The sequence below is a fragment of the Salvia miltiorrhiza genome, chromosome 4 (assembly GCF_028751815.1).
Source record: "Salvia miltiorrhiza cultivar Shanhuang (shh) chromosome 4, IMPLAD_Smil_shh, whole genome shotgun sequence".
Classification (NCBI taxonomy): Eukaryota; Viridiplantae; Streptophyta; class Magnoliopsida; order Lamiales; family Lamiaceae; genus Salvia; species Salvia miltiorrhiza.
The window spans coordinates 6,329,908-6,351,315 of record NC_080390.1 but is presented as its reverse complement, the minus strand read 5'-3'; the positions used below and the strand labels follow the sequence as shown (position 1 = coordinate 6,351,315).

Genomic DNA, 21,408 nt, shown 5'->3' with positions numbered 1-21,408 from the left:
ACTTGATCTGATTATATCAGCATTGCCTACTAACATGTTGATAAGAAAATCCCAACCCAATATCTTCCTTACTCGTCTGAATAATGCAAAATTCAATAAATCAACATTGTATTTCAGTTCCAAAAATACATATAGTTACAAAACCAGAGCCTAACATCCCTCCACATCGGAACGCCACCACTATAGATTCTTCTGTAAATCACAAAACAAGCAAGAAATGCGACAGTTGACAGATAGTAAATGTGCTAATGAGAGAAGAAATCTGCTAAGCTGCAGATTTTGGTATTTTGTATTGCTTCTTGAGGAACTGAGAAGCTTCTGAATCACTCCTGTGACACAGAATCCTAATAAGGGTCTTTGAATCGGCACCCAGCTTACCCCTTCCACCCTGCAGTTCCATCTCACTAGCAGATCTCAAGTCCTCTATCAGTTCTCGAGTCTGCACCCCAGCCGAAAAACAGAAGATGAGAAAAATAAAGATAAGAGAGAAACATGGCGTTCATGTTATTGATGTCAATCTCATGGAAGAGAAGCTGCTAACGAAATGTGAAATTGACTTGATAACTAAGACTAATAATGATTTAGCTTGCATCAAACCTGCGCATTCAAAAACCTCAATGCACTGAAAATCAGATATATCTTTTTTCTTTTCTTTTATTCCCTTAGCCCTAATGCACAGTGTCAGGCAATAGATATTTCGTGATTAGAGCGCAGTTCAGCATGGACAACAGAAATACGAGCACATTATAAGACACCAGTGTGGTTCATTACTAATCCTATCAACTCAAGATTTAATGAAACTGAGCACAACGCTCATCCCATACTAACCTCATAGCCAAGCAACTTTATAACCTGTCGGGCGCGTACTACTTGGTTTTCCACAACTCCACGTGGGAGCCCATCTCCTCCAGATATGAAAAATTCCTGCAGTTGCACGTAGATAATAATAATGGAGACATAATTTAGTTCATATGTCTCATTAGCTGAATATGATGGAGCCAAACAAGTCACTCAGGCAACCGACTAATTGATTAAACGCCAACTCCTATGATTTACCTTTAAAACCTCCAAGTCTTCATCCATAAACTTAGCATCAGCCGGAGTGAACATACGTGACGGACCTCCATCTAGTATCACACGGATTAAGCCATCCTGGTACAAAGAAGATGATATCAATTGATGACTCTATTATTTCAACAATTCTGTCAGTTTAGACAATCAAGATAGAGCGACAAACCAGGGATGCTTGAAGAAGTCCTGTTACAACACGATCTCTAAGTGGTTCCACTATGATATCACACAACTGGCTGAGTACCTGCAGCCATTATCATGAAACATGTACATCAGCCTTAAGAGTTTCTTTTAGCATATACTTAACTCAGCAAACAGTCACCTATTATCTTCACTGTAAAGTTGGGCTTAATAAGAAACTGTACATATCAGACCTTCTGGAGCAGGCTGAATATGTCCTTACAAATTACAATATCTATGTTTTATTAGAGTGGATTACCACACAATTTTCTTTGTTTCGTTTGAGTGTTCTTGATGAAGGATAGAGAATGTTTCATAAATATTCATACATCTCATAGTTAGACTTTGGTGGTCTACTAGTTACTCAAGATCTTCATTTGGAATCATTAGAGGCAAGGCAGGATGCAAAAACTTACAGTAACAGAAAAGACAAGAATCAAATTGCTAATTTAACCCAAAATAAAATGTTTTCCCAACTTCAAAAAATCATACCATATCAAGAGGCTCAATCACATTTTCCAGCCTAGACTGAGCAACACTTGGCTTATAGAGTCCATCAATGAACGGTTCTCGCAAGTCCCAGAAAATTGTTTTGGTTCCTAGAAAGAAAAGCAGAAATCATTAGCATACAGTGCATAGATTGCAAACTTCAGAGATATACTAAACTATATATGAGACATACCAGTAAATTCACACATATGGTCAATGGCGGAATTGATATCTTTTCTACTTCCATCAAAACCGTCCTTCTGGGTGGAATTCTTTGAGTTAACATTCACTAGTCTTTCTGAAAATGGGGAAGAGCAATATAAAACTTGTTAATATGAAAGGAATCAGTAAAAAAAATTCTATTTTGTAAATGCACTAGCATTGCTATCTCGAAGTGCTTGCTAAAGATTCCACAGGAGTCCAGCTGAAGTGTTCCAAAGTTGTATATAAGATCTTTGGAGACTTGGGACACAAGAATCGCTAGGAAAAGACAGGAAGGATGCCAAGAAATTAAGAAATGCAAAGTAGAGCATTGACACAAAATAAGGCTCAAAGTGTTATGTTAACAAAATCCGAGCCACTAAGAATATGAAAATCTTTTAAAAAAGGTTGAATTTGAGAGGTAGTTGACCACTGTGCTTACATTGTGCCTCTATAAGAGCTCAATTTCATATTTTCTCTAGGAAAAAGCAATACATTTAACTTTAAAAATAGGTTGTCCCCAGAACAGATTGAAAACAACAATTTTCCGGTGCAACTTCTTGCGCTGAACCTATAAAGTAATTGCGCCTCCCATGGGATTCGAATCTAGGGCCATGAATTCATATAAGTTCAGTGCATTTACTTTCTAGGTTAAGTGCAAGAGGTTCGTAGTTTTATGGAAAATGAGGCTTTTATATGATCCTAACTATATATATATATATATATATATATATATCAAATATATAGATATATATTTAAAATCACTTGACTTAAAGGAGAAGTACACATTACTTACTTATTGTTTGACCATGCTTCTTAGACCATCTCTCCCAAATGCTGTCTTCCAATTTATTGAGTTGGCTAATAGCATACTAAGGTTGCCAAAAGGCTTGCATTAGTGTTAGATTGTACATACTTACGAATACACCGAAAGTAGTATGAAATCAAGCAGAGACAAACTGATGAAAAGGATATAAAATAAGCATGAACAAGTAGACAACAGAGGTCCCAGATAAATACTTCAAGTGGAGGAAAGGAATCAGTTGGAAAAGTAGAGATCAGTGGTAGGTCTATTCCAAATAAGTTTTGGAAAAGCAAAATGCACTAGTATATAATAGCAATCAGTTAAAAAATAACCCAACAAAAAATTGCACATAAACACTATTTTCATATCTAAATAATTGATGATTTGATAAAGTTACTTTGCAACACAATTCTATGTAATTACCAAAAAAGAGTTGGCTTCTATAAATGACGCTATCTGTTATGCTACTCTAAAACAAAAGTGTCTTCGCCAACTACTTTTTTAGGAGTGCACACACCTGAAATATTCATGATTCGCCCTAAAAGAAATACGACATATTGTTCAGTCGAGACAACAAAGAACCACCTAAAATCCACCAGTGACTACTGATTATTCCTAATTGAAGATGCCAAGCTACTATTTATAGTGAATAGATGGACCCTTTCCCTTAGTCTCCTAATCAGGAAATCCTTTCACATCAATCGTTCTGGTAATCAAGAGTTTATGCAGCTTTGAAATGAAATAAGAAATTATATGGAAAAGAGAGCAATACTAGCCTCTCAAGCAGAAAGAAAATAAATCAGAAGGCATACGGGTGAGAAAAGCAGCTTCAACTTACATAAAGAGTATTTAATTGAACACAAAGGGTAGGTGTTGTTAAAACATTGATATCATTAGACTTTCTGACATCAGGCAGCCTTGGATCTGTCAATTCCTTCTTCACAAAAGCTTTGATTCCACTTTCTCTCCGGAATCGCGTAAGAGTGGGCACAGGTGGAATTATGTCTTCCTTGTCAGCTGCAGTAGAGTAGAGAGTTCTATGATATCAGACTGAAGCTTGAAATAAAGTTGAATCACAAACTTGGAGTCACATATCCAACCCCACAGGTAAGAAATACAGGAATTTGAGTATGAAAGAATTAAACACCCCAAACATATGCTTCCAGAATCTAATGAAATAAAAAAAAAATTCGGACAAACAAAAAAGCATGCCAGGCTAAGGAAGTATAGTTGGATGGCACAAACACAAATTAACTGTTGTACCAATTCACATGGCTCACTATGAAGCAAACTAGACAAAATGGAATACATACAAAAACCACAAGGCAGGATCAAATTGAAATCACATGCATGAATACAATACCTAGGCTTTCCACGACATGCTTGGTATACGCTTGGAATGCACTGTCAATGCCACGAAAGAGGCTTTTGAGTTCTCCAGGCCTCATTGGAACTTTAAGAGCAAAGAACTGATCAACTGTCTGCAAACAAAATCGATAAATGAGATCCCAATTAAGTTTTATCATAACATGATTGTAACATTATTTCTATGTTTACAAGTAGGACAAGATCGAATGTCCTAGTATTGTGCTTTCAATAGTTGCTTACAGTTAAGGAGAAAAAGAAGAAATTGAAGAGAAATAAGGGCAGAGTGTCACAGACACGTGTCACAGACACACATGAACAAAGGGAATATGTAGACACGGAGGGTCATTCTAACCAACAATTTGAAAGGTAGCCCATGTAGGAAGCATGCTTGTAGCAAACGTTTTTAAAGCTACAAACTAGTATATACTTTCTTTGTGTGGGTGTGTCATCATTTGAAGTCAAAACTACAAAAAGTCACTAATCAGCCATATTGACATAGAGACGCCCTAACATACAATTCAAAGCTAACTCAAAGTCGGGATAAAATAGAACTGGTCATTGCAACGTAGGGAGCATGCTTGGGGGGGATCTGTTTCCAAAAGGATCAATTTTGTACATTTTGTTTTTATATCACTAGCATTAATATTCTCGTGGGGAAATTATGTAGATTTCTGTGCTCAAAAATAAAAATGGGCAGTGTATCATCTCTCTCGTAGCTATAGTTTCCTTCTAACTTTGTAATAAAAGAACCTCAACAAAGACTCATACCAGAAGCCTTCACATGATTTCACTCGCAGATCAAGTTGAGGATGCATTCATTTTAAATTCATAAGGTTGAATCTCAATTGAAGGTTTGGAGGATGGATTTCAAACTTATCACAACAAACTCACTGATTCGATTTGGATGAGGTCATTGCCTTTGAAAATCACAACTGTCAAAAATATTGAATTTTGGTAGCTCTGGTATAATGGAGTAATATGAAAACCCTCCCCTAAATCCTCTACTAAAATCAAATCCTTCGATCAACGTAAGCTAATTAAGCAGGCACCTAATTATTCACCAGCAGCATAGCAGGATAACTACATAAATCTACAGTGAACATTATTCCACATAAAATAGCAAGCCACTGAGTCGGATAATATTTCCACATAACTTGGTCTTGTTATAGATTATAATCATCCTCTTACTCCTTTAAAAGGAAAATTCTAAAATTAGTAGAAAACTACATCATGAGGCAACCTCTTCATCCCCCGAAACCCCAAAGAAAAGCTAATTGATTACATCAAAGAGGACATGCAACTAGGATTTCATACAGTTATTCAAATATGCACGCCTCCGACAGATCTCTATCTAGTGTTACTACATGAAAATTCTAGAGGATAAAGTTTGAACCTAGTGATAATATATTACTTCAGAATTGTCAAATTAACTCCACTTTCTTCTCTCTGTAACTATAGAGTCCACATATTCTCAAAAAAGAAAACCAAAAAACAACTTTAGAGTCCACATGAAGCTGTAAGTTTTAGGCCAGAGGGGGCTTGCGCAGATGCCTACAAGTATCTATCTAGTCTTATAATTTAACAGTTCTACAGATTGAAGTTCGAACTTAGTCATAGTGCATAATTGTCAAATTGATTCAACTTTCTTCCTCATCTGTAATAATGGAGTTAGCATGATGCTGAGTCTGTTAGGACAGATGGCATTTCAGAAAATGGCTAGAAGAACCTTATATGAGTGGGCAATGTCTTTTCAACAGTCATTACATTGGAAAATCACCCTTCTTGCCATAGAACTTTCGTACAGCCTTACTATATCACAAAAATACAGCTATAGGCAAGAGTCTTCATGAATGAACAAATTTAAAAATAGAATATGGTTCTAGTGAAAGATTTGGTAAGAAAGACAAGAAAAATCTGGATATTCGTAGCAAACAAACCTCCTCAACAATCCTGTAGACCTCAACGATCGAGCTTCCATGCCTTTGCTGTGCAGATACCGGGGACCAATTCTGAATAAGAAACGAAGAAGAAGGAAGATGGAGAAGAAGAATTTAGCTTTTATTTGCATACAACGAGAAGGAATAAAGAGAATAGCAGAATCAAAGTAAGTTCTTGCTTAAAAGACTAAAATTCTCAGACAATGAGATCATCCAAATATTCAGCAAAAGGTAAATAAGAAAAAGAGCACCTCAGTTGAATTATTTACTAATTAATATAAATCCAATTTAGTCAAAAGAATTGATGTGTGCCATTATCCAAGCAACTGAAGGGAAACGCTAAGTTCAGATATAATAAGACAAATCAAAATAGCAACATGCTACATTACAGAACTCACTATTGATATCACATTTCCACATAAGTATGGAGTTAAAGCATGACATAAGATGCTCTCAAAGCTTTATGGCTTTCATCTGGCTAATAGATGATATGTTTGCCAACTATGGAGATACAGTAGCATCGGAGGAACAAAGCACTCAAAATCAAACTAGATACAGAAAGAAACGGGTCAACATGAGAACTAGGATAAAGGCATATATACTATTAAAAATTCAACCCAACGTCATGCTTAATGCTTTGGGCCAATAAGGAACATCAGTTATTCTTACTTCATCAATGGACAAATTACAGTTTGTAACTAGTACATTTTAATCTAACCTCAGAGGGACTGCACCAAGTTTACAGCTTCAGAAAATTAAGACAGATCAGGAGCTGGGTGTTGACCAGGCAAAAATGGTGATTACCCAGAAAGGGTTTCTCCTACTCTATGGCTACTAAAAGCTTAACCATGCCCTACCACCAAGAACAGATTCCGCCATCTATTGTCAGTATTGCATCAACTTTACACTACAAAGGCTGTAACTCTTCTTTTGACTAAGAACATGATATAAATATTGTATGAAATGTTAGTATAAGTCGATACCTCCTGCTGCATAACTCGTTCCACCCATGCTGAAATTCTTGCAAGTTGCGCATTGACCCATCGCAACACCAACGTTCCAGATACAGTCTCAATCTGAAGAATACAAATAAGTGTAGAACCTTCCATTAAAATACTAGTTACTGTACAAAAATGATGCAATCAAAACAGGGGAATTTAATGAAAACACATTAGATGCAAGGCACTAAATCTTTTTATCATATGTAAAATCTCACTACAGAAAAAAGAGAATATTTACAGTAGAATTTTTTCTTTTTTCACAATTATAAAAGCATTCCTTTTAATGTCAAAGCCAACAAGAGAAAGAAAGCGAAGAAGGGGAGAGGAGATACAAGCAGTTAGGGAGAAAAGGAAGAGAAGAGAAAAGAAACGGGAGAGAGAGCAAAGAGAGACAGGCCAAGGAGAGAAACTAAGAGTAAAGGGACAGAGGTGAAGAGAATGAGAGGGAGAGGGCTGACATAGGTTATTGTTTATGAATGTTCTAGATGAATCACAATAACAAAATTAGGATTAATTCTACAATAAAAGGTAGTATCAATCATATTTTAAGAGATCATTCCAAGATTAACTCTCTCTGCATAGTCTATGGGGGGACAAAAATTACTTTTTACTTAAATTATTTATATTTGTCAGCAATTGAGGGTTATATTACATATACCACCCTTTCAGCTACCGAAATATGAAACCATGTTGCTATATAAACTTCAACATGACATCTGAAGGAACCCTATCGCCAGGATCTGACGGCAAAAAGGTCATCTTATAACTAATAGTTAGACCAATTTCCAAAGGACGGTCTGGTTCAGGATGGTATATTTATGTCCATTGGTATGTTTCAATGGAGCAGACTCAGAGGCTGTTGAGATTGTCACAGATGGAGGGGAGAAGTATCTAGCTGCTGAGAAGGATGCCATTACTTGTGGGTAAGCAAGATGAATTGGTTTATCGAGAAACTCCACTTAAAGATGTTCGAAGTTTTTCTTCCTAATTTCTATGTAAAACAAATCTAGTGGACTATACCTAGAATTTAACTAGTTGATCATTGGATAAAGTAATAGAATGCAAACTAACCAACTTTCAGCTCATGGGAAGAGATGTAAATATCACAACTCGTAACTAAATGCCACGAAAACATGTTGCCCCTATTACTTCCCACATCCTTGGCGCGGCATATTATTCTGAAATGCTGATTTCTCTCTGATCAGTAGGAAAGTACCAAACTAGAAACATCTATCATAACAATGCACGCCTAGTACTTCATTGTACAACCTAATCCTGTTATTAAGCCCCAACAATGCACTCATAGTACTTAACCCTACAACCTATTTTATTATTAAGCCCCAATAATCAGGTAAACACGCTTCAGCGACAATCCTACAATGAAGAAAATTTTCGCCTTATCTCCTTCACAGAGTAGATCCATTCAAAGGTACCCCCAAAAAAAAGCCAACCCTCACCTTGTACAAATTTAGCTTCTTGAGGTAAACCTCTGCAGTCCCCTCTGCACACGTAGATGTAATAACAGCTATTAAGTTTTCCTCAAGATTATCAGCAGCCGGGAACACAGAAACAACATCCTCAGTCAGGTGCTCGGCGCTTTCAAGGAATGGTTTCTAAGGAAATTAAAATAGTCAGACTTCCAGATAAGTCAAGATGGAGAAGAATATCAAGATGCAAACTTACCAGTTTGATGCCATAAAGCTTGTGAATAAGAGATACTGCAACTGCACTTGCATTGTGATGCCGCAGGTTTAATATAGGAAAATACATGGCTGTATTGTTTTTCACAAGTTTCTTTGTCTGTTCAGCAAGTAATGCTAGAGGATGTTCATTTGTTGTGTCAGACAGTGTTTCAACATCCTGTATAATCTGCAAAAGGACATCAATCAAGATATATATAATATCAATGAGTAGCTTTTACCTCTTAAAGCCAACTGATATTAGCTAGATCAGATAATCGCGAAAAACTAACATCTTTTCATTTTTTTCGCTTCTACTTCTTTCTTCTGATTTAATTTCTTGAGACAGGGGTTGACAAATTGCAAAGTCAATACCTCTGATAAATACAATACAGCATAGCCCCAAAATTTACGCCCTTCTAATCTAAGCTCTATGCAAATGTAAAATGGTCAACAAGTGAATGCTAAAGATAGGAATATATTGTTGGTTTGTGGTAAACTGGTAATCACGTGATGTGGATGAGAAAGAGCAACAAAGAAGGCGAATTACAAAATGAATGCTGAAAATGGAAAATAACTTAATGTCAAAAATTCAATTAGTTTATCTGAGTAGAGTTGCATTACTTCATAACATATAGATTAGCATGAATGTCATGTCACAAGTAAACAAGATACATCACATCAGTCAGGACTCAGGAGAACCAGGATAACTCATGTTATTCATCAATAAGCTATTGTTTATTGATAATAGTTAATAGAAGTTTTAACTTCGAAAGCCTAACTATACTTGCTCATCAAAGCCATGAGAAAAATGAATAAGTCCTCAAAATAATTTAAATACAAAGTAAAAAGACAATGGCATTCTGTTCCATGATAGTTTCTCAGGCCTCATTTCCTCCTATAGAGAATTCAAATTGAATTCCTTTTGCTCTTACGCATTGCAGCAAAGTCATATTTTTTCTAAAAATGCTCAGAGATCTAGACAACCAATGCTCTGTCATTAACCAATCCAATATCTTCCAAACTTTCTTGCTATCAATCAGCTTAACAGTTCCCCTAATATATTTATCAAAACATATGGACAACCAAGTTAAATTATTAGTAAAACTAGATTCAAGCGCTCACTCTGGAAAATGCTTGCTTGATTGAAGATAACACATATATCTCGATTTGCTCTATATCTGTGACAGGTGGACCCTGCATTGCCTGAAAAATTCCAGAGTTAGTTCAATATTGTTAAAGTTGGCAGACAATTCAATTGCAATAAATTATAAGCATGTTATAACATGTAATAAATAAAGGACTTGTGATTGTCAGGTTTGGCGTTTCAATAGCAAAATGGAGGCCAATAAATGAAGAAAAGAGCGGCATGGCAGAAATAGAATTGTTTTTTGAAATATTCTACAGATTTCCATGAAGTTCGTGTGAGGGTTTGTAGTGAAAATTACTGAAGAATCTCTAAAACAATAAATCTACTCAATGATTCACAAAGCAGGAGCAAAGTATGAGTATAAACAAGGAATGATTGAATATTCCTTAGGACAGAGGCAAATTATGAGATTAAAGAAGGAAAACTACATTACCAACTCAGGTTCTTCGAGAAGAAGCCTCCGAGCAACCATGGCAACTACTAATGCATTTTCCATCATTTTTGATCCCTATAATAAAAGAGAAGCAAATAATACAGAGATGGTCATCTTCCAAAGTTTTGATCATGATTCACAATAAGCACTATCACAAAAATAAAACAAATAATGATGAAAATAACCAGCAATAAAATAGAGGGCGACTAACAAGTTGACTTTTTGTTCTATCTGAACAATCAGGGGTGTAGGGATTAAGATCATTTATTAACACGGGAACTTGAATAACATACAACTGTTTAAGGAATTAAATACATCAAGACTTTTTAGTAGATCAAACGTACGAAAAAATGCTCAAGGGATCGTAACTGAGGTGCTTTGCTAAGGTCAAAATTGACTTTTAAGACAGAACCCAGTAACAATGTTCTAATTTGTAATAGCTATATTCGTTAAACCTATTTCTTGAAGCTGCAGGAAATGGAAATAAATTTAAAGGAGGCAATTAAAAGTGCCTGAAGGTTGTAAAAACCGAACTAATTCATGTCAAAATCAATCAACTTAAAGGATAGCAAAAGACCTCAGGAAAATGAAGATGGTAATCAGCCAACCGCATATCAGCCCATTTTTGAATGGGTAATAGGAATGACTGCAAGAAAGTCAAATCCTCAAATCCCTTTTCAGTCTGAACTCTGCAAGTCAAGCTTCTCAGATGCAGTCTTTCCTGTGGGCCCCGCTGCTCCTTTAAAGGTATTCTCTTCAACTGTTGGATGGCATGCTGCAGGATATCTTGTTCACCAGTGATGACAAACTGTAATGCACATATACGAGGATTGAGGTCAACAGATAGCAAAAAGGTACTAGCAGCTTTGAGTGTATAGAACAGGGTAAGGAGCCTGTGTGATTTTAACTCTGCCAGCAATACACAGTATGATACTGGCATATGAAAGTACTCGCTTGCAAGGATAATTGCATTCAATATGTTATAAGAAGTTCAGCGTACCCTCAAAAGTCACATAAACAAATTGATGTAAATTTAGAGATAGAAATAAAATTTATAGTGGTGCATGGGAGAGACCAGCAAGAGAGGATATAACTCTCTACAGTCCATATTCCCACCACCACAAAAGAGAAGCCAAAAAAAAATTAGAAGAAAAATGACACTCGGTAGATTACAGTATAACATGCTCCATCCTGAGGCCTATGCCAAATAAGTTGATAAAGTTCAAATATTTATTGCAAGTGTTCCTCTCTGACATACTTTTAATCTCCTGAATTCCATTATGACCCATCCTAACATGTTTCGTCCAATAAAATTTGTTAGCAATATATTTTAGTCTATCAGGATTCTCAAATATGCCAAAACTTCTACACTCATGTAACAACCTCAACTTTTATAGTCTGATAAAACCATGGGTGTTCCCCCATAGCCATAGAGACAATTTGTAAGGGTAAAATTGTCATATTATGTTAATCTCAACCCCTTGCCATCAAGGTCCTAATTCTGTCAAGAGTAGTACTTCATACCTCACACTGTCACACATGGAGTAACAAGAGAAAATATGACACAGTAGCCAGCATTAAACCAAAACACAAGGAAAGACAAAAGTACAAACTAGGAACACATCAAGATTGGGGATGAAGAAGTGAAATACTAAGGACGAAGGATGACTGAATACCACCACTCATTCATTCAAAATTTTCAAATCTGTGCATTACTATTGAGAAAATTCTCATATATTATCTACTAAAAAGATTCATTTCTTATTAGAAAAAAGACACATATGCCAAAAACTCAAGAGAAAATTATTTGGTCTTATACCTGCCGAAATAACACCCAAGCATAGCATGTATAATGAATTGTCTCTGTGATTCCTAAAACACGCCAGGTTGACTTAAAAAGCTCCAACATTTCTTCTACTTCCTGGTATAAAGAAATTGTGTTATCTCCAAGCAGAAATAAGCATGACATTGAGAACGGGCTCTTTTCAACAAGAACAAAATTTAAGCTCTCAACTTCCACTACATACTTGTTGAGGAAAAACAGAAAATATCTTAATGCACGTAATATACCACTAACCTCTGTAAGCTTGCCCTCATCCAAGACATCAAATACACTAAGCAATAGTTTCTCATACAGCCTGACATTTAGATGATAACCATCTGCCCAGTGGCATATTTCACCAGTTAAATCACCTCTTGCAGGTCTCTCTGCAAGTGGAATAGTGATCTCCCTCAGAGATCTCAAACACTCGGTCCTCTGAAGATCACCTGTAGCTGATGGAAGAGACTGATGAAGAAAACAAAAATGTTAGTAAAAGGAGCAAAAGAACCTGAAGTACAAAAAAAAACTTGTTTGAATCTCAAAATGTAGTATGTCAGTGACAACTTAACTTAACAAGAACTGAAGAAAAATATTTTATTTTCTCTTCTTTTATTTATTATTTCTATCATTTATTTATTTTATTCTATTTTATTGTTTGGGGGAGGGGGAGGAAAAATGGGAAGAAAACATATAATATGTATATTGGTCGGTCAAATGACACTGGATAATGTAAAGACTCAATACTTATTCAGACACATACGGACAGCAAAATTCCAGAAGCTAAAGGGTTCTTTGTTAACATTTTCAAACCCATCTTTTCAATTTTCAACTATGCTATACACTTAAAACGCATTGCTTCATTTTTAATTTCTAGAACACTTTTGTCAATACTATATCATATATCACAATAATATATCATAGACTTGTAGTTGTAGTGGGGCCCACAGCATAAACATTCCTCTCTATGTACTGGCCATAAAAATATTGCTTTCTTCATACTAACCACAATTTCATCGATATAAAAAACACAATCGATCAATCAGATTTTCAAGCCTATAACTCTTAAAGTATCAAATCATACATCAAACTAAAACCAATACTCTACACTTCATAAATTGCATTGAAAATATGAAACTAAAAACGAAAATTAACAAGTCCAAAAACTCTTAGCATAAGACATCTAATTGGGGATGTAAATGCAAGGACACTACATGCATGTAAAAGGTGAAGTATGGGAAGAGAGCACCGACAACAAAATAAATCTTGAATGAAGAAATATGATGAAGGGGAGTCCTATAAGATAGGAAATTGTTAATATGATGAAAAGTTCATAACATCTGAACTCACCTCAGACTCTTCAATCTTCGCCAGAAGAATCCTCAAATCACTTGCCTTTCTGCCAGATTCTCCAAATCCCACAACAGGATGATTCACAAGCCCTTCCTCCAACATATTTAACTGGGCTGACAGCAAATTAAATGAGTATTAAAAAAGGAGATAACTTAAGCTACGCTTTATTGACAAATATAGCAATTCATTATAAGCATATTTTCTCATTACTACGTAAACCAAAACGAGAAATGACCAATTGGTTTCAAAACAGCTTCTCTAACAAATAGAAGCTCCTCATCATCAGAAGAGGAGAATATCTGAAACTCCCAAATGGAGAGGAAAAAAGAAAATAAACGCAATAGGAAACCAAATAATTTGGGAAGGTACCATTCATCAGGGTAGTGGGGGTTTTTACAAAAGAAAGGAGAAATGAAGAGCTCACTTGTCTTTTCTGCCATTTTATATAAGATTTCTTATCCGAAAATTCTGTTCGTGATATGCAACATAACAGTTCCAGCGGAATCAATAAAGTATCCATCCTTTTTCCAACTTTGCCAACCATGGCACCGAGTAGTGCTCGTCTTGTTCTGATGTCCATTTCCTCCGAAATCTGTTCAGACCCATCCAAAATTTGGTGGTAAACACATAAGCAGAAGCATAAGAACAAGCTTCGAGGAATATGACAGTATCTAATAAATGGTATTACAAACTCAGTGAAAGCAAGAGGAACAACAGCTATTACTGTTCAACTGATTCCTCACCGAAAAAGTACAAAGGCTTAGCAGCAGAGGTATATATGCTATCAAACTTAAGTACCTTCTTTCAGCAACAGCTAGATTGAGTTATTGATCCATAAAGGAAAATAATTATAATTACAGAAGCTAGAAGATATAAAGAAGCAGGGATATATCACTAATGCCAGTTTGGAAGCCAGTAATGTCAAAGGCACTGATAAATGTGATACGACAGAAAAATTGTTATCCAGATGCTTAATTCAAATGCATATTTTACGAAGTGACACACCAGATATCATCATGAACATCCCCTCCCCGGTTATGAAGATCTCTCAAGTGATAGGATATTACGCTTCAAGCTCAAAACAAATAATGAAGTAAACATGGACTCTGTTCAAAAAGGTGTTAGCAAAGCTGGAACCTTTTCAAGAAATACCAGACACAATTAACAACAGTCAATATGTCAGCCTAACACGCCATATTGGTTGAGAATCAAATGTGAAAGCTAATTGCAAGAAACTAATCAAGGCAAGTGAGTCCACTGTGGACAAATCAGTGGTGTGAATGAATCAACAAGATGCTCCTACCTATAGAACATAACATTCAGTGTTAATTACTTGCTATATCCAAAGATGACACTATTTTTCATGGACACCAACAAAGTTCCTAACATGACTAGCAATGGATATTGGATACAGTCAAAGTAATATCCTATCACTCTTTTCCAGTTCCTTTTCTTAATACCAGTAGTCAAGATTGCCCACAAACTAATTTATCAAACAAAAGATTTAGTAAAGGAATGATCTCTTTTCCAATCTCCCAAAACTAGACCAATTTTTATTACCATATTCCCTCGAGACACATCTCTCTCTATGATCAGACTTCTAAAAACATACCAATATTGCCTTCAAACTGTTTCAAATTAAAAATGAAGGTATTATGCATCTCTCAGTAGATATGCAACAATACGATGAAGCAAAAACTCCCATACATCTCCAAAAGTGGAACTATTTGGTGTAGCATTTTCAAAAATAAAAATTCTTTAACATTTGAATCTCCAGTAAACTATATGTGTTCCTAAACTAACTTCCCCCTAATAGCTAGAGGGTAATTTTTAATACTTCTTATGGTGAAGCTGCCTGACAAGGCACCATAGCACCTTGAAGTGCCAACAATTTTACAATGTCTTACTAAAAGGAGAGCAAGTAGACAGCAATTGAACATACAAATGAGTAGAACACTAGAACTTTCTACTTTCTCCTTATTCAGTTTTTGCAATGCAGTAAATATGTAGGGAAATGTATCTCACGTCACTAAAATTCCATGCAAAAGAGGTGCTTCAGATCTTCAAAGCCTAGACTGTTACTGTTAGAAACCAAAAGCCTAGCTGGGACGGTATCACTATGTATGAACAATTAAACATTTAACTAATTGTTAGAGAACCTTCTAATAAAAGCTTCTTAAACAAAACCAAGACTTTTACACCCATCCAGACCTATCAAGTGAAGAGGAAAAAACCCAAGAAGGAAACTATTCTTATTCCGTGGTTGTATAAATCTTAATCGACGTGTTTTTAGCTGAGAGAATAAAATCTAATTGAAGAGACCAAGTTTCTAATTTACTGAGGAAGCATTAGAGTAAGGCTTAATGATATATTAAAGCTTCAACATTTGATACTCTCTTGGAGCAGACAACAAGGCTCATAAAGTAAAAGGCAGAAGACTCATAACGTACCTCCATCTGGACACGCATCGTCTCCAAGAGGCCAACTAAACCATGGGCATTATGAGATTGTGTTCCTGCTTGTTCACTTTTACTTCGTCCCAGCTTCTTCATCAATCTAGATTTTGTGTCTTTCTTTTTTTCTTTTGATGGAACAATAAGCCCCCTGCCAATATAATTAATTAAATGGGGATTTTATTAAAGAAAAGAGAAAACTAAAGCGAACCCTTGAAAGCACAGAAAAAGCAGACTAAGGGCTGAGCCTCATTAAAACCTCGTCAAGAAAAACCCGCAAGGGAAAAATCTTGCCGAGGAAAAAGAGTACTCGTCTAAGGCATCAACGAAAAAAAGAAAAAACGACGGAAGAGCCCTTAGACAGCCCCGACTAAATAAAATTAATAAAAGCCCCCTGCCAATATAATGAAATGCAAAAACACTCTTTCAATTTTATTCTATTTTAATTTTTCTGTTTTTTTTTTTGGGGGGGGGGGGGTGTCCAGAGAAAGGTACCCTGAAGCTCCAGCAGCAGAAAGGAGGATCTCATATGCAGTGTCACGGAGATCTTCATCTGAAATACCTACAATAAGAGAAAAAAAAAGAAAAAAAAAAAAGCATAATTATAACTTCTTATTTCCAATAAAATTTAGCTCCAAGCAGGTATTTCTACGAGTTATAGTTGGGTAGATTCTGACGTAAGTAACATACACATAAAGGTTCCAACCTTTCTTGTTAAATGAAATAATTTTCAATAAAATCACACGAATTGACCACATTCGAAGTGATATAAACAGGAGCATCAAGCATGGACATAATTTAATGCTGATCTATTTGTACACATGTTCTAAACTAATTAACGACTTGGGAGAGCTACGCAAGCTAAGAGCACCATTAAATCATCAAGCAAATAAGACAAACACAAAAACAAATAATAAACCATCACCAACCACACCTACCAGTAGAAAATGAAGGCAATCTGAGAACAACATCAGAAGCATCATTCAGAACTCTCCTGGAATATCTACGGCTTTCCATCTCCTCCATAATATCATCATCAAAGTCATCAATGTCGTCCACTGTTAGTTCCTTAGGTTGTGAAGAGTTCAGAGATTGTGATTTTGACAAGCTTTGTGATTCCTCAATCAGTTCACTTTCAATAGGCTCTGAAATGGAAAGATTCGACAAAATTGATGTTGCTACCACATCTGGTACCAGTGGAGGTGGCCTTCGGGGAGGTGAACCAGAAGATTCAGCACTTGTGACTAGAAAGAATTCATCGGAGGAACCTGCATTATTCTTTTTTGGAGTAGCAACAAACATTAAAGAGTTTACCAGTGTCTGAGCACACTCAGTAACACATTTACTTAAATATATTAGAAGAGAATTCAAAAAATAAAAGTATGTTCAAACTTCAAGAATGGACCGACATAAATTTTGGTCTTACCATGCTAGGGAATAGAGTGCCATCATAGTAATCTCGAATGGCCTCTGAGAGTTCAAGCATACTACCTACAATCATCAGATCCCAAAATGGGACGTGAGAAACAACTTAAGCCGAAAGAGGAGATAATTTCTATAAAAAATTGTCACCTTTCTTAGCACAATTCAGGACAAAATCGACGCTGACTTGATCCAGATCCACATCATCTAACGACACTGCTCCTGGCGGCATTACTACCTTCTTTATCAAGCTACCAGAGAGTATGAAATCTAAGAGTACCCGTCTGTCCCGTCGATATCTCTGCAAAAGTTCGACCTCGTTCTCCCTATATTGACGAAGATAAACAACTCTTTAGTAACAGATTGAAACCTAATTATAGTGGCTTTACTCATTAAAGCTCCCCCAATCACAACTACATCAAGCATCCCGCGTCACTTAATACTAACTAAAAATTACGAATCTGAGAAATGTAAGACTGACTTAATCAGTATTTCAAACTAACAATTAAGCAAATCGTCAAATTCAACATAATGAGATCATAGTAGAAGAATGATCGAGAACTAAAAAGAAGGGCACATACTCATCCATGGCGACTTAACAGCAGCGACCTTCAACAACTCAGCAGCTGAATCTCGAAGTATCAAAACGTCAACGAGATTTCGGTAAAACGAAATGGCAGCTTAAAAAGCGGATTCTAGCTGGGAATTTGTGGATCTCTTGAAACAATAAGTAGAATGGCGAAGTAAAATTGGCTGGAACCGAAGAGTCCAATCAAGTATAGATACAAAATCTTGAAATGGAGTGGTGTAAGACTGATCTTTGCAGAGAATGGGAATGTATCTGTATTGAATGGAACTTCAGATGTGAACTGCAGACTTATCTGGTCACGCATGCAGAGAGAGAGGTTTGAACTGTGTGTGTGTGTGTGTGAGAGAGAGAGAGAGAGAGAGAGAGCAACGGAAAAAAGCAGCGTATAAATTACTACTCCTTGTGATTACCCAAATTAAAATTGGAAGTCGGTGAGATTTCGCAGTCCAATTTTGATGCATATCTAAGAGTATGTACTAGTTTTAATATTAAAATATGTGTTAATATATAAAAATATCCACTTTTATATAGCAAAAATAAATTTTACCCACTAAGATAAAAACATAAAATTTTACCCACTTTTTGTGCGAAAAGACTAAAATACCCCTCCTTAAATACTTGCAATTTTCCAAAAAAAATCCTCACTCTAAGCTCTACTCTCTCTCTCACTCTCTGCTCTCGTCTCTCTCGCTCGACTCTTTCTCTCACTCTCTCGCTCTATTCTCTCTCTCTCTCTGGGTTGATAGCCGCCGCCATCCCTCGCCGGCGTTAATGGTAGAATTATCTGCCGCAACGAGCTGGCGCCGGCGTGGTCTCCGTCCTGCATTCCTCCGAGAACCTCTTCCCCACGGCGGTGAAGGTCAAATTGGTCGGCCGCTGCATCGACACCACCATGCTCGTCGCCTGTAGGGACTCTCGATTCGCCTCGCCCGATCCGGCTGCCAGAGCCGCCGCGGCCGCCAATTGGTGGGCGGAGGATCTCACCGTGGTACAGATCGATCTCTTCCAGCAAGTCCTCATCACGATGATGGGGAGAGGGTTCAAGCAGTATGCCCTAGGCCCGATCCTCATGTTGTACACCTAGAAATCCCTTCGGGCATGTTTGTTTGGCACGGATTCTGGCCTGGGAAAGTAATCTGATTCCAAAATATTAAATTTTTGTGTTTGGTTAAATTTTTATGAGTCAAGGAAAGTAATAAGAATCCTGAAAACAAGAAAAGTAGTGCAACTTTCCAGGATTCTTATTCCCTAGCTTTTCTTAGGTATTCTTTTTCCTCATTCTCAGGATTCTTATTTATTTGTATTATTTTATAATAAAATGTAAATTATAATTTTTATTTAGTTGGAATTTAATGTTTCTATTATTATTATTATTATTATTATTATTATTATTATTATTATTATTATTATTATTATTATTATTATTATTATTATTATTTAATTAGTTCATAATTTATTTTAAGCAAATTATAATGTAATTCTCGTAACTATGTATCAACTTTATATTATTATTATTATTATTATTATTATTATTATTATTATTATTATTATTTAATAAGTTCATAATTTATTTTGAGCAAATTATAATGTAATTCTCGTAACTATGTATCAACTTTATATTATTATTATTATTATTAATAATATTATTATTTGTATTATTATTATTATTATTATTATTTAATTAGTTCATAATTTATTTTAAGCAAATTACAATGTAATTCTCGTAACTATGTATCAACTTTATATTATTATTATTATTATTATTATTATTATTATTATTATTATTATTATTATTATTATCATCATCATCATCATTTAATTGATTAATTAGTTCATAATTTATTTTAAGCAAATAATAATTTAATTCTCATAACTATGAATCAAAATAATAATAATAATAATAATAATAATAATAATAATAATAATAATAATAATAATAATAATAATAATAATAATAATAATAATAATAATAATAATAATAATAATAATATCTTAAGCAAATTATAATTTAATTCTTAGAACTATGATCATCGAGTTTCGTGCCCTTAGTCTGCGTCTTTGTGCTTTCAGGGGTTTTTTCTCTTTTCTTTTTTAATAAACCTCAATTTAATAATACTTTATTAAGAAAATCTTAATTTAATTTTTTAAAACTACAAAAATCATACTTTATGTACATTATTATTATTATTATTATTATTATTATTATTATTATTATTATTATTATTATTATTATTATTATTATAAACAAATCTTGATTAAATTTTAGAGCTATGAATCATACTTATTATTATTATTATTATTATTATTATTATTATTATTATTATTATTATTATTATTATTATTATTATTATTATTATGTAAGAAATTTTGAATTTAATTTTAGAATTATAAATCATATAATTAACCTTAATAATGTACTTTGTTGTTACTAAAACAATTATAGAGAAATTTATTATAAAGATTAAATTACAATTTAATTCGTATATATATTGATTAATTATATTTATTTAATGATACAAATCCAGAATACTAATAAATATTTTTGGTATTTCCAAACACTGGAAAATGAATCTATTAGGATTCATTTTCCACGGAATCATTTTCCTAGGAATAACAATCTCAATTCACATTACTTTCCTGGCAAACAAACATGCCCTTCGAGATTTGGTGAGAGGTCTTAACCCTAATTCATTAACATAAAATCAATTTCAATTTGATCGATTAATCAAAATCAAATTTATGTGGTTTCGCTGGGCCACTGCCGCCCCCCCTCTCTCTCCTCTCTCATCGCAGATCTGCAATCTTCCCTCCCTCTCGGTCTATTATGTCGCAGCCACCTTGGACCGACGAAGGTCCGATGCCGCTGCCGCTGGTTTCACTGGGCCACCGCCGCCCTATTCCCACCCTTCCATCTCTCTTTCTCTCTCCCTACACGATGTGAACAGAAACCCCAATTTCTCAATCCTTGCCAATTATTTTATCGTACTCTTTGATTTCTAAGAAGAAAGTGGTGTCCACAGAGTGTATAGCCTTTGAGAAGCTTTCTCATTGTTTCATTTCGAGGATGAGAACTGATTCGCTGCGAAGGAAACAATGCGATTCAATATAATTTGTAACAGAGTATATCTATTTTTTTCAATTATATTTGTTATTCTTTTATGTTGATTTCAACACGGAAGTTAACTAGGAGATTATTTAGATTATTTGAGGAAAAATTGAATTCAATTTGATTTTAATAAAAAAAATTACAAGTAATGAAGAAATTGATGAAAATCACACAATTTTGTACAAATGTTCTTGAATTCACAACTAAATTATCAGCGTTGGTTGTGAATTCACGATTAGAAATAGTATTGGTTGTGAAATCACAACTTGAAATAGTGTTGGTTGTGAATTCAAGTTTTGTTGGTTGTGAATTCATAACTAGAAATAGTGTTGGTTGTGAATTCTCGCGAATT

At 35.0% G+C, this 21,408-nt stretch overlaps 1 protein-coding gene across 1 annotated transcript; it reads right to left on the bottom strand.

Moving 5' to 3' along the window:
* Positions 1–56: 56 nt before the first annotated feature.
* LOC131022451 (protein unc-13 homolog) lies at positions 57–18,373 on the bottom strand. Its single transcript, XM_057951935.1, has 26 exons — positions 17,943–18,373; positions 17,512–17,687; positions 17,366–17,430; positions 16,878–17,217; positions 16,435–16,501; positions 15,937–16,090; positions 13,911–14,078; positions 13,484–13,594; positions 12,392–12,601; positions 12,134–12,235; positions 10,892–11,122; positions 10,315–10,389; positions 9,857–9,937; positions 8,736–8,921; positions 8,510–8,665; positions 7,035–7,127; positions 6,052–6,123; positions 4,110–4,227; positions 3,585–3,763; positions 2,738–2,813; positions 1,934–2,038; positions 1,744–1,850; positions 1,238–1,315; positions 1,057–1,152; positions 829–924; positions 57–439 (listed from the first exon to the last, which is right to left on the bottom strand). The coding sequence occupies exons 1-26, from the start codon at positions 17,948–17,950 to the stop codon at positions 266–268; spliced, it is 3,324 nt and encodes a 1,107-aa protein (XP_057807918.1). The 5' UTR covers positions 17,951–18,373; the 3' UTR covers positions 57–265.
* Between the last annotated feature and the right edge of the window lie 3,035 nt (positions 18,374–21,408).